At 35.7% G+C, this 16127-nt stretch overlaps 4 protein-coding genes across 7 annotated transcripts; all 4 read right to left on the reverse strand.

The window, feature by feature from the left end:
- Positions 1 to 3978: 3978 nt before the first annotated feature.
- On the reverse strand, positions 3979 to 5951 carry AT5G06540 (Pentatricopeptide repeat (PPR) superfamily protein; the record flags this gene model as incomplete). The annotated part of the gene is made up of 1 exon (NM_120737.2): positions 3979 to 5951. The coding sequence occupies one exon, from the start codon at positions 5949 to 5951 to the stop codon at positions 4083 to 4085; it is 1869 nt and encodes a 622-aa protein (NP_196272.1). The 3' UTR covers positions 3979 to 4082.
- A 21-nt stretch (positions 5952 to 5972) lies between these two features.
- On the reverse strand, positions 5973 to 8014 carry AT5G06550 (transferring glycosyl group transferase). The gene is made up of 2 exons (NM_120738.5): positions 6697 to 8014; positions 5973 to 6382 (listed from the first exon to the last, which is right to left on the reverse strand). Exons 1-2 carry the CDS (start codon positions 7968 to 7970, stop codon positions 6148 to 6150), a joined length of 1509 nt encoding a protein of 502 aa, NP_196273.3. The 5' UTR covers positions 7971 to 8014; the 3' UTR covers positions 5973 to 6147.
- A 191-nt stretch (positions 8015 to 8205) lies between these two features.
- AT5G06560 (myosin-binding protein (Protein of unknown function, DUF593)) lies at positions 8206 to 11249 on the reverse strand. Its single transcript, NM_120739.3, has 4 exons — positions 10680 to 11249; positions 9039 to 10568; positions 8855 to 8901; positions 8206 to 8682 (listed from the first exon to the last, which is right to left on the reverse strand). Exons 2-4 carry the CDS (start codon positions 10443 to 10445, stop codon positions 8580 to 8582), a joined length of 1557 nt encoding a protein of 518 aa, NP_196274.1. The 5' UTR covers positions 10446 to 10568; positions 10680 to 11249; the 3' UTR covers positions 8206 to 8579.
- A 1071-nt stretch (positions 11250 to 12320) lies between these two features.
- On the reverse strand, positions 12321 to 16081 carry AT5G06570 (alpha/beta-Hydrolases superfamily protein). 4 transcript variants are annotated; one of them, NM_001342885.1, is made up of 3 exons: positions 15233 to 16081; positions 12951 to 13283; positions 12321 to 12775 (listed from the first exon to the last, which is right to left on the reverse strand). In NM_001342885.1, the coding sequence occupies exons 1-2, from the start codon at positions 15958 to 15960 to the stop codon at positions 12977 to 12979; spliced, it is 1035 nt and encodes a 344-aa protein (NP_001330981.1). In that variant the 5' UTR covers positions 15961 to 16081; the 3' UTR covers positions 12321 to 12775; positions 12951 to 12976. The 4 variants fall into 4 exon arrangements, with proteins under 4 accessions (NP_001330981.1, NP_850782.1, NP_001330982.1 ...); NM_180451.2 differs by having other exon boundaries at positions 12367 to 12775; positions 15233 to 15943; NM_001342886.1 differs by having other exon boundaries at positions 12755 to 13283; positions 15233 to 16080.
- Positions 16082 to 16127: the final 46 nt, after the last annotated feature.

Below are 16127 nucleotides of genomic sequence, written 5' to 3' on the forward strand. Positions count from 1 at the left end.
TTGGTTGACGTTAGGAGTTTATTCTGAATTATGAATAAAACACCGTAATCGAATTGAAACTGTTTGCACTTAATTCAAATTAGAAATTGACAAAATAATATTTGGTTGAATATTGGTTTGAGATAGCTAGGTTTGCATTGAGAGTAAAACTGATCTCAATACTTGAATTGTGTACTGAATGAGTGATAGATTAGTGGTTAGCATTTTGATTGGTTACACTGTACATTTAGTTTAACACTCTTGTATTAGATGATTTTGCACTTTGTTTTGTTTGAATATTATCAACGATCTAGTTAAGGATCTACGATGATGTAAGGACTTCGGTCCTGATCCTTCGATGTCATAAAAAATACATTTGAAGTTAGTCTAAACAAAACAGCATAATTAAAACAAGACATCATGATTAAATCCCGCTTCCATGGCACTTCAAACTACAGTTTCTAACCATTATACTAGTTAGCTACTCACTGATCAACCATATATTTTCAAAATCAAGATGAATTCACATTCGCACACAACTTTTGAGTATAACTTGACGAGTAATAGCGATAGTTTGCGGACACGACGTTTCCAGCTAAGTATGAAGCTTCCTAGCATCCAGACCGTACACGTGGTGGGACATATGAATATTATAACATATATACATGTTTTCTCGTATGTGATGAATATTAAGCAGTTGTAGACTTGTAGTAATCAACCATCGTCTCGGATCCTCTTATAGTACGACATAGATCGTCCATATTTTTTTTTTTTTATTTTGAACTTTAGAAATCTACCAATTATTAATATCAAATATTATTTTCAGATTATCTCAATTAATGTGGCACTAATTATTTATAATACACAACTCATGATTAGAAATGCAACAGTTCATATTTTGAAAGCCTTTGACCCAAAAAAAAAACACACATTTATTTTGTGACAAAAATTTGTTTGTGCAAGAACGTGTGTAAAGTTTTTTGAATTCATCAAGTAATCGATATAACCTAATTTTGGCACACAAAATCTTGATTTGCGTCCATCTGCATCAGAATTTACGAAAGAACAGTGTGATACCTTTACGTACAACACCATACGAATAAAAATGGATGAATGTCTACATAATATTTTTTTTTAAAAGGAAAATGCTATGCCGTTCAATTTCTAAATTTCAAAAGGACTGAGACATGCATGTTCGATTTTTTCTATACAAAATCATTGAATAATCAAAGACGTGTCCGGCCAATTCGAATTATACAATCTACTTTATTATATACATACGTATGTATCCATATAATAATTTTGTTGACATTGCAGAAAAAAAAAGGTGTCAATCAAGGGTAATATTTATTTTTTAGACTACAAAACTTTTAGCATTAAATTTCTTAACCTTATTAGCTTATCAGATTAGCCCTGACGAAAGACAGCAAAAGAAGATAAAATAAAAAGGACAGTTATGTTTTATATGTTAATTTTGTGCGTTTGGAAAATGTACGAAAATATTGTGAGGCTTTGGTTGAATCTCATGTTACCTACGAGACAGGGCACTTCCTAAAAAGCTGGTTTTGGATGCTTTCTTCCTGCCAAATATGTTTTGTACTCAAATGCTTTTATTTTCTTTTTCTTTTTTTGGTTAGTTTTGAGATTTATTTAGCTTTCGTTACGGATTTTTCGTACTTATTATCGTCACATCTTCGTAAATATTACGTCTCTAATGGTCATATCGGTATATCCGGCCTCATATTCTTTTGATTCAATCTCCCGACTAATCACATAATCGGTTTATTGAATTATTCTTTTTGAAAAAGCATCACATAATCGATGCAATAGTTAATAATTTGATTGCGAAGTATAGGTTAAATATTTATTTCTATTTTTTCTGATTCTTTTACTTTTTTTTGTATATATCTTATGAAGCAAACATAGTGGCCTATAAAGATTAATTCCTGTAAAATTTGACGTCATACAAAGTTCTATATATAGGTACTAGATCCAATGAATGGTCCTTGTATTTATCTTTGTTCCTTTCATAATGATAAAGTTGTGAAATACTTTTTTTTTTTTTTTGTTCACAAATAGTTGTGAAAGCTAATTTGAAAATTTGTATGTATGCGATCAATAGAATCAACCGTTGGATCTAACAATATCAGAACCCATGACAAAGAAGGGAAAAGAAAAAACTAAACCTAATTATATGATTGCTAGAAGCCTTCTCTTTATGTACTAAAATGTAAATAGGCCCGTAAAGAATATATATTTGTAGTGATTTGTTTTTGTCAAAACTTATAGGGAATTAGTATAAGAGGTGTATATTGATTTCTAAATCTGGGATGGTTCAAACCCATGATTGTTTTGGAGAAATATATTATTTTCAGTGGACTTTAAATTGACTTACGCCTACCAAATGTACTATAATAAATAAATTCTATGTGAGGTCAACACTATAATTGAATGTAGAAATTGGTACGTTATGTGTAAGTGTTTGTACTGCCTCCTCAATGTGTAGTCACGTACAGTGGTGCAAGAAAGCTACGGACAGGTTGTGATTTTGTCAAAGATCGATGTCTTAAATCACAAAGCCAATAAATGAAGCAGGCCCAACTTTTTGTTTTCTTCTTCTCCTTCTTTCTGAAGAGATAAACGGCTTCTTCTACTGATGATACCTACGTTTTGTTTCTTTGTCATTGGATCCTGTATGACCTAAACGTCTTCGATTGTTTTTTTGCGTTTACATGATAGTGGTTTTCTCAAAAAAAAAAAAACTTCAAAAGAATCACATTCTACTAAACAAAATTAATTTGTTATTATTGTAAACGTAAATTGTAAACACAAACAGAAGAATCTATATTTGCGTTTATATTTTCGAAAAGTAATTTATGATTTTATCAGCCAACTCGGGTAACAGGATAAACACAAAGACAAAACGTTAATTCTACCATTGTTGGCGTTAATTTGTGTTGTAAAACGAAACTATACGTAAATGATCTTATCAAAATTACTTATGTAATAATAACAACAAAATTACTTATGTAATAAAAAGAAAAAATACTTATGTTATGTAATTCAATAAAAGTATTGTGGTATATCCTCTTTTAATTGTATCATCTATATGGAGATGCATGTTCAATTTCTTAATCCAAGAAAAAAATCCACGTTCAATATTATTAATTCGTTACTCTATTCAGAACCCAATCTAATCAATAGTTTTGAGGATACATGTCTACGTAGGGACAAAGAGGAACAAAGATGTATCCACGTGGCAAGACAAGTGCGAAGATGAGTCAAGACTCAAAGAGCCCTCTTCGTTCCCCACACTGTCTGGTCGGTAGTTGAAACGTTAGTTGTCGACTTGGCGCGCCACCTCCTCTTTTTTTCCTAACCGTCTATAATAATTAAAACACGACTTACGACATAGACTTTGTTAAGGTACATGTATCATATAATTAACTTAGAATTCGAACTTTAAACTATAGTTTGCAAGCCTCTCAGTGGGAGAGTTTGGTTGAGATATTTCCAACACTCACCAATATAATAACAATTTGCTTTCATATAGTATTTCGTTAGGAAATTTTTCATTCGTATTCGTAATAAAGAAAGAGGTATGTCTTAGGCTTCGCATTTGGTGATGGGACCAACAGAAAAGAGTCTCGTAAGTCACGTGGCTTCTTCTCCTCAAGGACGGCACCGCCCTCTTCTCGTTTTTATTTGGATTTTATTTGCTAAAAGCCTAAAATTATTACACTACATAAAAAGTAGTATAGTGTTAGTATTAGTAATGCTATTACTATTTTTAACAAAATAAAATAAATTTGCATATTGTTATAGTTATCCTATTACTAAACTCATTATAAGGTTTTGGAATCAGATGATGAAAATTCTGGTTCTATGCTTTTCAAGACCTTTTTTAGTAGCCTTAAAGACGTATTTATTCACCTTTGCATTCAATAAAAATCAACATTAGTCATAGGTAATTTTCTTGATGTAAGAAAATAAACGATTTACTCAAAAACAAAAAGAAGTTTACCATATTTTACTATGTAAACTTGTCACTGCTCTAAAATAAAAACACAAATCCTCTACAAAAAATACTAAAACAGAGACTGTCACCAATAATCTCTGCAGGAACATACTCCATTTCTAAAATGATGAAATCTGTTGCGGTCTCTTACAATTAACTCTCTACCATAAACCTCAGAGATAAGCTTTGTTACTGTATGACAATCTTCACATACCCTCAAGTTCTTCACTATCCTAATGGTTGTACCAGGCTTAGTCTTCATCATACCATATGCAATTGCAAGTTTCTCACTATGCATATGAATCGAACTCTCCTTCTCCTCCTCGTCTACATCGAAAAACGCATCACCTGTGTTCCCTTTATACCCTATCAATCTTATCTTCCCCAAGATCTCTTCCCACTTCCTTCTGATCTTACCCATTTCAGGATGCTTCTGATCATCTCCCATTGTGAACTTGTTTATTTTCCCATCAATCTCTATTAAGCTCCACCCTGGTGGTTTCTTAACAAGCTTCTCCTTCATCATGTCTCTCAAGCTCTCTATCTTATCCCATTGTCCTGCACACGCGTATATATTTGACAGTAAGACATAGTAACCGCTATGTTCTGGTTTCACCTTTATCAACATGTTTCCTACTCTCTCTGCAACCTCGGTGTTCTTATAAATCTTACATGCTCCAAGCAATGCTCCCAATATAGGAGCGTTTGGCTTCACATGCATTTTAAGGATAAAGTTCTCCGCTTCGGCTAATTTCCCAGCACGACCAAGCATATCAACAATGCAACCATAATGCTCGAGTCTAGGCTCGATCCCATGATCCTTTTTCATGTTCTCATATATCTCTAACCCTTTTTCAACTAATCCACCGTGGCTGCAAGCTGAAAGAACCGCTGTGAATGTAACATCCCTTGGAATAAACCCTAAACTAATCATTTGGGAGAAGTAATGCATTGCCTTGTGAGCATGCCCATGCACTGCAAGACCTTTGATTATTGAACTCCAGCTCAAGCTATCCGTCTCAGGCAATCCCTCAAATACATGAATTGCTTTCTCGATATCCCCACACCTCCAAAACATATCCACAAGAGCTGTCCCAAGAATAAGATTCACAGTCATGTGACTCTTAACCACATACTCATATGCTCTTTCTCCAAACTCAAGTGCACCCAAATGAGCACAAGACGAAATCACACTCACCATAACCGTCTCATTCGCGACAACTCCTTCCCTTTTCATGAATTCAAACAAGTCAATGGCTTTCTCAAAACAGTTGTTCTTCGCATACCCATTAATCATAATACTCCAAGTAAACAAATTTCTGTGAGGCATTTCATCGAACATCTCTCGTGCATTCTCAACCATCCCGCATTTACAATACCCAGCCACCATAGAAGTCCATGAAACAACATCTCGAAACCCCATTTGCCCAAAGATTCTACCAGCAGCAGCGATGAACCCACAATTAGCGTACATATGAACAAGCGAATTCTCTACATAAACATCATTCTGAAATCCGAATCTAACAATCTGTGAATGCGTTTGCTCTCCCACTAGAACACACTCCATCTCACTAGACGCCTTAATCAGAAACGGAAACGTGATGTTATCTGGCCAAATCCGAGATTTCAACATCTGGGTATAGAACCCAAAAGCCTTACTAGGCTCTGCACCAGTGGAGAAGCAGCGAATGAGTAGATTGAAGACGAAAAGATTAGGGTTTTGAATCTGAGAGAAGATTCCGTATGCATATCCCAAGAGATTGGTTGGTTTGTTGAAGGTGGAGTCGTCAACGCAGAGAGCGAGGAGACGACTGGCAACGAAGACGTCGGAGATGAGATGGGTTCGTAAGAGAAAGCCATGTATGATCTTGAGGTCGGAAAAGGAAGAGCAGGATTGGAGCAAGGCAAGCTTCGGGTGTTTGAATCGAAGTGTGTTGAGCACAATGTTACTCATTCTCTGCAAAAAGTACCCAAAAGTTCTCAAATTTATAAGAATCTGACATATAACGGTCTATTTCCTCTGTTTTTTAAGTTTGACTTTTGTAACAAAGAGCATAAAAATAAGGGTAACAATTTTCTGCATCTGCATTTGTCAAAGGATCTGGAAGATCTTACAAAATTGAAAATTTAAGATGATGTATTGATTGTCTTTAGAAAGAAAACTTGAAAGTATCAGTTTTGGCAGAGTCCCAGAAAGAAACTCTTTGTTCTTCGGCTCTTTTTGCTTCTTCTGCTTTCTTTTCTAACTCTTGGATAGTCCCCGGGTAAGCTTCTTCAATGGCTTTCTTGAATTTGTCATGCAAATTCTCTCTGTCAGTTGTCCCGGAGACAAGTTCTTTAGCATTTGGTTTCTTCAGAAATTCTAACACATTCAACAAATTACTCCTGCACAAGTAATGTTACTCCAGTTAGATCAACTCAATACAGATACGAAATCACAATTCTTTCATCTGATACATATCACCATTGATGCAAATGCACAAATAGCTCTCAGATAAATGCTACGTACACAGTTAATATTCTTAATAACATCAGTCTACTTTCTTAGCCACTTTCAAACTTTTGTTTAGCTACTCAAAAGTATCTGAAAATGAACTTAATAATGATGTTGTTCCAGTTTATTGTTCTTTTCTATTGTCAAACTTTCATCTACTAAAATGGATATGACAAAGAGCCAGTGGGAAAGAAACTAACTTTACCTGCTAGCATAATTCTGAGTAATAGCAATCGATTCCTCCAGGTTAATCACCAGATGCCACCATCCATTAGGTACAAACATCACCTCCCCGGCTTTGCATATACACTCAATAGGTTTCTTCTCCCAATCCTTAGTATCATCATAAAAGTTCATGAACCATTCTATTATGGAAACAGGACAGGCCACTTCTGCTCCATCAGGACTTGGATGCACACCCGGAGGAACCACATCAGGTGGGAACAAAACCCATTTCTTCGACCCTGTGATCACCGCATTCCAAGCTGATGTTGAGTTAGGATCAATATGGAAAGACGATCCTGATCCGGCTGGACCAATTATGATCCATCTATAATCAGGTCGCTCGTTTCCTAAAACACCAAACAAGTCCTCTCTGAAATAGACAGGAACATCATACTCCGAATCCAAAACCGGAACTTTCTCTGCAAACTTTGGATCAAACAAGTACAAAGGCCTTTCTTCCCTAGCTCCATCAGAATACCTAAAATACTTCTCGAGCTTCATTTCCACTGGACCTACCGCGAATTCGACATCACCAACCACCTTAGTCAGATAATCTCTTGACCATTTCTCAATAGCAGGCCAACCATCCAAACATCCCTCCAACAAAACTGGCTTATTCGGCTCCTCAAACTTTGTAATGAAGTCTTCAACAGAAATGCCTCTCACCCGTGTGATATTATCTCTTCTAAGCCATTTCGGTTTCATTTCAAGATTCGCACATAACCAGCTCTGAAACAGATAATCAGAATAGAAATCTATAATCTTCAAATTCGATTCACCATCTCCAGCAAACTTGAATTTCGGATGGTAAGCAGCTACATAGGTAGATCTCCACGACCCATTAAACAAAAAATCTCCTTTTAACTCCTCTAACACAAGATTTCTCCAGAGAGGCTCATGATTAGCAAATATATAGAATGACTTAGTTACAGTAGCCAAAACACCCAAATGATTGGCGCCAAGAAGACCTAGAATATCCAAAACGAGCTCATCTGAGAGTATCTGGAGATTACCTAATCCAGTGTTTCGCACATTGACCGCACCAGGATTGAAATATAGGTTTCCCAGAGGTTGAACTCCATGCTCTTGAGAAGGAGCTGCAATTTTCAGCTTGAAGCCTCCTTCATCTTCATCTTCCTCTTCTACCTCCTTCTCTGGAAACAGAGACTCAGGTTCATGCTGATGGAGCTTTAGTCTTTTGGATTTGGATTTACGTCGCTTCGAGGTTAGCAACAGATTCTTGCACTTTGGCATGTTTGACGGAGATCAGCCTTAGCGGCGAGGGTTTTGGGTTTTATCAGTTCACCACGGTTTCATTATTTAACCAGAAGATGGAATTGAGAAAATCTTGGTTCGAACCGGTTCAACCGTAATAACTACTCAAGTACTGTATTACAGAATGTTGCTAATGTAGAATCATCATTGATTGATTACACATTTTGATTAATGCCTTTTAAAATTTGACAAAAATGATCTATTGATCGGTGATAGCCTGATAGGTTATAGTAAAATATTGAGAATCTGAGGATCAAGACAATGCCAAGTTCCATTAACCGGAAGTTCTGAGAGAGATAACCTTTTTTTTGTTTGTTTTCTTTCCAGAGAAATTCAAAGAAGAATCTGGAAACATTATACACAGCTTACAATAGAAAGAACAAGACGTGCTTTTAGTGTAGCCTCACCGAGACAAATCATCAAACCCCATTCCAACCCAACAACAAATGACATATGGCAAATACACCAAGCAAAGAAAGATAAAAACTGCACATTAGAGAAAAATCATTTTTCTCAGTAAAAACCATGAAGATGGAGAAAGTAAGTACTTTCACAAAGTAATTCACATTATGCGCTGCAAACCAAATTTCACACTTGTGTGCTTGAGAGACATCTCCATTGCCGTATTCGAGGAGTCTTTTCTAGAAGCATTTGCAATCCCATGTTGTTCCCTTGTACCCCGTTCATGTATCTGCATTTACACCATTTGGCCATGAGGATAAGTAAATAGTTGTTTCATCATCTTTGCAAGTCTCTATACAAGGATCTTAGTCATTTATAATAATACTACAAACTCAAAACTCAGGTTCGATAAAAAGGTATGAGAAGCACAAGCTAATCAGAGTTTAAGACTGTTCACTTACTTGCTTCGACGAGCCTTTCTTCTCCAGAAAACAAAAGATGTGATCCACTGCACAGGAATAAGAAGACGAATCCGTCAATGAGGATGCAAAGTAATACAGCAGAAACTTTAGTACGAGTTGCTTCTTATCAGTATATTAAGTGTTAAACAAGGTCACAATCCACTGATATAAGAAACAAAATCACCTTAAAGACAGATATGAAGTTGAATGCTCCAATAATAGATGTTTTCCGCAGAGGCAATCTACGTTCTGGGACAACATCCTTTGACAGATGTTGGGCAATTTCTTTCAACAGAACCATCTGTGCTTTCTCAGTCCTCATCGACATAATCGCCTGTCTCATTGATTCCCTGTCAGCCTCTAGTGCTTGAAGTCTCATGTAAAGTTTCGATATTTCAGGATCACCAAGATCCGGCTGATTCGATATTTCTCTCGGAGACATTGCATAACCATCAGCAGTGTCATTCTTAAACTTTTGCTCAGCAGTACCACTATGAGATACACTGTGATGGACAGAGTCAATGGTATAAACTCTATCATTCATGTCATTATCTCCTATTTCCGATGAGTCACCCTTATCCCTTGCAAAGGAATTACCAGCTGCATATGGGGGATCTTCCATTTTCCTGAAGCTACCATTGTTGGACCTTGGGGAATCATTAGAAAAATCAAGCCTTTTTTCTCTAGTTGTTCCCAAAAGTGAACTTGCACTACCAGTGGAAACCCTCCTGAAATGTCTCTGATGCCTAGGACTCTGACCAACCACGTTCTTCTCTGTATAATGTCTCCCTCCAGATACATCACCAGTAGGCTGAGTAAAGCTAGGATTTCTCTCCATCTGACTTATCCTTCGTTCCAAAGTCTTCAATGGGTGAGGTGAATCAGCCAATGGGTACTTTTCAACATCATCAACATCAATATCAGCCTCCAGGGGACCTGGGTTCTCATTCACATTGCACTTTATAGGAGGGTAATCAGATGTGGGGAGATCATATTGGTAATCATTTTCGATCATGCTCGGATTACGGCTAAGCATGTTCTTCTCCGTTTCAACCTCAGCCTCAGTGAACCCAAAACTCATCATTCTATGCTTATAAGCCTGAGCTTCAAATGTCAAAGCCTGAATAGTCTGCTCCCTCTTATATATCAAATCTTCCAGATCCAAAAGCTCTTGTTGATCATGCTCCATTTTCTCCTCAGCAAACCGCTTAAACTGTCTCAATTCCATTTGGAGTTCAGCTTTATCCCTCTGCAACCTCAATATCATAGACATTGCCTCACTTGCAGCTGTCGAAGCAGCATTCCGCTCTTCATCAAGCTCCTCATACAAATCTTGAATCGACTGCTGTTGACTGCTAACAGTCTCCCTAAGCAGCTCCAATTCATTCTCAATTTGAACTTTAGCATTGGAAGACAAGTCCAGCTCCAGCTCCGGTATGTGAAACAGTTTCTCATTCTCAAATTCCTCGTATTTTCTCTTCACAGACCGAAGCAAAGAACCAGGAGAAGCACCATTCAGAGAGCAATCACATCCACAATCACAACATCTAACCACATCCCTAGTAGGGGAAGATACAATTGCCAAATCCATAACTTGTAACAGTATCCAAATTCACAATCACAGACTATGGCACAAATACATAGCAACAATCACCAAAACCTATCTCCGTAGTCTAGATCCACGATAGCCAAAACTAGCGCCAATATAGAGCTCCTGTAGAAAAGTCAATTCTCAACAACATTATTCAATGTAAAACGATCTCTTAAAAAGGAAGCTTCTTTCATTGGCAGAGTAAACATAACATCTCAAAATCGAGAACTTTACCTTCACCGTTGAACCACCAAGAACACGAAAACTAAACCCAAAAGTCGAATTTTTCCAGGAAAGCTAATGATATCTCCTTCTCTTATTGAATCTCAATGATAACTTCCGGGAAAATAACAGACCCACCTATAATTTTTCTCTTATCGCTTTTTCTGGTAAACGAAAAGCAAAAGAAAAAAGAGAAAGAAAAAGAAAAAATAATCGTGTTTGGAATCAGAGGGAAACCAAAAAAAAAAAGAGGAAGAGAAAGAGAGAGAATTGGTCTTCTTCTTCGTTGTTTCCCTCTGGTTAATTTGAAACCCTAGAGCTCTCTCTGTTTTTATCTTTCAGTTTTGAAATCGAGAAAAGGCTTTTTTTCTTTCCATGGAGGTTCGTCTCGTGCCCACAATGACGACGACGACGACGGCTCTTAAGGTTATTTTTGGTAAAAACCGAGTTTTTACTAAGAGAGATAAATAAACGGTGAGGATTAGGTTATCAGATGAGATCAACGGATAAGATTTTGGTTAGATGAGGTGTCTTTTTACCTGCGGAAAGTACAGGTCAGCTAATCTGGAATTTTATTTAAAGAGTTTTAGATAGATATTCTTATTAGATTTAGATGCCTCTTCTATGAACCAATTGCTATATTTGTAAAAATTACACGAATTTGTAATTATCTCATCTTTTCGATTAGTGTGATCTTTATAATAAGGTAAAATATATTTCTGTATATATAATAATATGATAATGTTCTTTTACTTGAATATTCCCAACCAAAAAGATGGACCATGTTTTTCTTTATAAACAAACAAATTGAAAGCATTATTATTCGTATATATCAAGTTCATACATGCTAGTATATTTTAAATGATCACTAAATAGAAAATTATAAACAGTATAATTTTGCTATTTTTTAGATCGATAATTAGTTCTTTCGAAATTTATATCTAGCTATACGAGATTTTTCTCAATGTGGAATAAAGTAGAGATCTATTAGGGTTTTTTTTTCACCTAGATTAAGTCTTCAAGAAAGATATTTGATATAGCAAACTTAATGGTGAAAAATCTATTGGTGATCGTGAGTCCAAAACTATTAATGGTTCATTAAATGAAGGTAATCAGCTTTGAGACTAGTCCAAGGCTCTTGAGATCAGATAGATTACGTACGAACAGTTCAGTTATTAAAATTTGAAATGTTTTAATTTAGAACTAGCTAGTACAATTCTGACCTATTTAGTGATTGTTTTCATTAAGGTGATTCGTGAATAGAACAGTCACGTTGTTAAATGTCAACTATAAATATATGCAGCTGAATAGATGGGCGGTCGAGTTTTATAAATTCATGAACAAAGGGTTTGATCTGAAGGGGATTAAGTGGTAATAACTTACTTTGACTTAAAATATAAAACCGTACGAAGATTTTGTTTGGGAAGACTTTTCTTTTGTTCAACGTTTGGGAAGACTAAATACAATGGTTTTTGGATGTTTATTATTATTATTTTTTTGGGTCAGATAAAACGATAGGATGTTTCCGAGTGGAGGTATTTGGCCGTCGACATTGAAGCTTTACCAGGTCAACATGGCCTACTTATAGTCTTATATACTTTACATAAAAATATACTCTCATTTAATTTTCACAATTTGTTTTCTCTTTTCTTCTTATTTAAAAATTTGATTATGAAACTGTTTACTTGATTAACATCATGAGACTAACTTTTTATTCTTTGGATAAACATGCTGTTTTCTTCTTTTTCTTTTTGGTTAAAACTATGGTCGTTTGTTTACACTTATGTTGGGATACAAACCAAACGAGTGGCTTTACAAAAAGTTTTAAGAAACAAACCGAAGGGGATCCTGTTTAAATGGATATAACGAGTTCATGTATATAGAATATTGTCTACTTGATCTTTGCCAAAAAAAGTAATAAAAACATCGGAAAAAGAAGCTGAAGAAATTCAGAAATCTTATGCCTCTATTGCTTTACTTATGGATCCTCGATCTAGCCTAAATCTTCAGAATGTGTTATTATTGTTTCCTTGTTTTTATTGGTTTTTTTGGCAAGGATCAATTGTATAGGTTTTCAACTTGTAACACCAAACTTTCATTTTATTCTCCTAGAAAAGAAAAAAAAAAAATTCCATTTAAGATCGGATATGATGAACAAGGTATAACGAAACCAAGAACATTTTATGTGTTTTGTGTGCTGTGTATATATAAATGATTCACCAATCACCAAGCAAACTTAATATTATTGAGATGGAATCCTAATTGAATTAAACACTTAATTACCTTCAACAAGCCAAATGCTAAAATACTTAAGACAAGTTGTTCATAAAGTCTCCAATGATACGGAGAACTTGTTCCGCAGCCTCGGAAGATGGATAGTTGGAGTAGAAACCATGCTCCTTGTTTTCGAATTCAATGTAATCTACCCTTTTTCCTCCCATCTTCTTTAATTTATATGCATATTCCTTGGCCCTATCTCTCAAGAGTTCTGAGCCGCCGACAATCACCAACATTGGCTCTAAGCTAATTGATTCGAGTGTAGGACTCGTTGGTCCAAAAGGGTTAGCCATGTGGTGATCTCTTGTTGCACCGTTTGGTAGTGACAATCTCCAAAACCTTCAAGAAGTTAAAGTTTAATTAGCACCTTTTTCTCACTCTCTCATATTAATATTAATATATTGTAATTGACTATACCAATATTTACTATACATATAGCTTTATGACAATGGCCATGAACAAGAACAAGACAGGTCAATCATCTCATTGTTCAAACATAAAAGGAGAAACAATCAATTGGAGAGAAGACTTGAATGATATATATGTGATCCCAATGATTCCACGTGCGTTGAAAAACATAAATACACACATTCAAAAATGCTAAGTAATACTTTTATAAACATGAGACATTATATTAGTTGCATTTGGTTTAATCTATTGTGTACAATGATAGTCACGACTCAGGAGGAAACATACGTAAATTAAGCAGAGATGAAAAAGGAACACGAGGATAATGCATGACGCACTATCTCCATTCCTATATATATTAACCACTGTTCTTGATATCTGATTATCGGTTTATTCCATCATCCACTAATCCATTTTTTTATGCGTGAACAATGACCTAAAAATGAATTAAGGAAAATCGGTCTCTAACACCCATTTGGAGATTCCACACTTAAATCGGAAGTCATTAGCTCATCACAACTTGGTTAACTAATTTTCTAGTCGTGATGCCAAATTTGAGATAGTTACTGACAAATCAAGGTATTTTTTTTAGAAAAATTATCGAATCGAATTACAATTCAAACATGTTAAACGTTCGTGTAGTTTTATAATTTTATAGAATTTGTGCGGTTTATTTTTTCCGAGTTCTTCTAGGTTTAGACCATTTTCGAAGAAAATAAATAATTCATGAATTAGTACAATTATGTAGAATCGCCAAATGGTAGGGTATCTAAATGGTTGTCATCATGATTATTTTCAAGTTTCTTTTAGTTTTTCTAATTCGATTACTTTCCATACAAGATACTTTATAAAGTTTTTCTTGTTTTGTTTGTTAATGAAGATACTTTCTAAGTTGTCGTTCATCTACTGGATGTTTGTTTTTCAAGACCCATTCGTGTATCCACTGTGATGGAAGACCTTAATATTTGAAAAGCCATTTTTAATGTTGAATGATTTGAGACTGACTAATCAAATAGTGGAGTATTAGTAGATTAAGCATATTGACTAGTTTTTATGACGTAATATTATAACTATCATGTGATGGGCTAAAATCATTCGTCTTAACCGATTAAAATCAATCAAAATGAATATTATTTTTCACTTTGAATTTATCAAAAGAGAGAAAGATATTTATGAAAATATATCACTATATACATATATATCATCTGTCGACCGTTGGTTAGTTGGTGAATGGTTCTAATCAAAATAAATGTTTCATAGGTACGAAAAGTCGTTTTCTTTAGAAAGTTCGTGTTTCTTTTTGTGTCATAGAATATTGCTACTCCTTTGAACTAGTTGAGAATTCGATTATAATATTTGTATACAATATATTATTGATAAAACGTTGTAAAAATATCTTTAGGTTTATGAAAAGTTATTTTTTTCATTAATGAGAAGAATACTCGACTATTTTTATATCATGTTATTAGGAGAAACTTATCTTCACGTATACATATTCGACTATATGAGTACATGCAATTTAAAATATCAATTAGTCTGTATAAGATTTGTTAAGTTTTGGAAAAAAGGACATGTATACACATCTGTGTGTTCATGAAGAGGCACTGTGGCTGTAGCTGTCTCTGTCATGCGACTCGGCAATTCACTCCAACGTTTAAATTGGCATTACTCGGATGAGAAGATAATATGAATTAAAGTAACCGAAAACGACATCTATGCATATATTATATTTGAATAAAATAGTTAATAGTTAATTAGGGTTATAAACAATAAAGTCATGCATAACTAGTAATTCAATGAACTTGTATATATTTAATGTTTAAATATTCGGTGGTACGTCTAAAGAAAATTAAAATATAGAAAGTGTTGTGTTAGCTTACTTGTCAAGCAAATCCAAGCTGAGCAAAGCTTCAGAGGGGCCATTCTCGGAGTTAGTCCTCTCTTCCCCGCCAAAAAACGGTCCCATAAGAACGTAACCGCGTACCCGAACCGGTGTCAACTCGATTGAACCGGATCCGAACCGGACAGCGAGTTGATGAGCTATGTTCCCACCGGATGAATCACCAACAACAAAAACCCTGTCAAAGTCAACGTCTGTTCCATCTTCAAACCAGTGGTTCACACCATCGGAAACAGCTTGGTCCCAGAGCCATGTAAGCACCGCCTCAGCATCCTCAAAGGCAGCCGGGAGGCGGTGTTCGGGTGCTAACCGGTAGTCAGGTGAGACGACAAGGGCGTTAAGGGACGATGCAAGAGTTAGACAGAAGTTGTGAAAGTGAGGCCAAGAACGTGACCCGAAGCAGAAGCCCCCGCCGTGGAAGAAGACCACGACAGGGAGAGCGGTACGGTTGGAGGCGGAAATGGGTTTGTAGAGACGGAGGTGAAGGTTGTTAGGTTTGTGATAGATTGAGTCTTTGAAGAGAACGGTTTGGTTGTTTTTGAATGGGATTTGTTGGGTAATAAGGTCAATGCTCTCGGATCTCAAAACGGTACCGTTGCTTAGGAGTTGAAGCAAACCCATGCAGTCTTCTGCTACTTGTGGTTCTTCTCCTAGTGACCCCATTCTTAGTCTCTCCCTTTTGGTTTTGGATATATGTATCAGTGTCATGTGACATAAATATATAGAGGGGGGAAGTAACAAAGGGTACTTTGGTCATTTCAAGTCGGGAGATAGATATTGTAATAAATCTCAAAATCTTTTGAGGGAGCCCACGTTTTTAATTGTTTTGCGGCTGATTCGTCTCATGTGACTTGGTCATTCCTATCGACCTCTTA

Source organism: Arabidopsis thaliana, chromosome 5 (assembly GCF_000001735.4).
Source record: "Arabidopsis thaliana chromosome 5, partial sequence".
NCBI lineage: Eukaryota > Viridiplantae > Streptophyta > Magnoliopsida > Brassicales > Brassicaceae > Arabidopsis > Arabidopsis thaliana.

Bases quoted from the DNA above. Each gene is read 5' to 3' on its own strand.
- AT5G06550 (NM_120738.5), bottom strand. From the start codon at position 7,970: ATGCCAAAGTGCAAGAATCTGTTGCTAACCTCGAAGCGACGTAAATCC. The intron at 6,383-6,696 runs GTAAAGTTAGTT...TTACTTGTGCAG, and splicing joins ACTCAGAATTATGCTAGCAG to GAGTAATTTGTTGAATGTGT.
- AT5G06560 (NM_120739.3), bottom strand. From the start codon at position 10,445: ATGGATTTGGCAATTGTATCTTCCCCTACTAGGGATGTGGTTAGATGT. The intron at 8,902-9,038 runs GTGATTTTGTTT...ATTCCTGTGCAG, and splicing joins ACTTCATATCTGTCTTTAAG to TGGATCACATCTTTTGTTTT. The intron at 8,683-8,854 runs GTAAGTGAACAG...GTGTAAATGCAG, and splicing joins AGAAAGGCTCGTCGAAGCAA to ATACATGAACGGGGTACAAG.
- AT5G06570 (NM_001342885.1), bottom strand. From the start codon at position 15,960: ATGACACTGATACATATATCCAAAACCAAAAGGGAGAGACTAAGAATG. The intron at 13,284-15,232 runs GTAAGCTAACAC...AACTTCTTGAAG, and splicing joins AGCTTGGATTTGCTTGACAA to GTTTTGGAGATTGTCACTAC.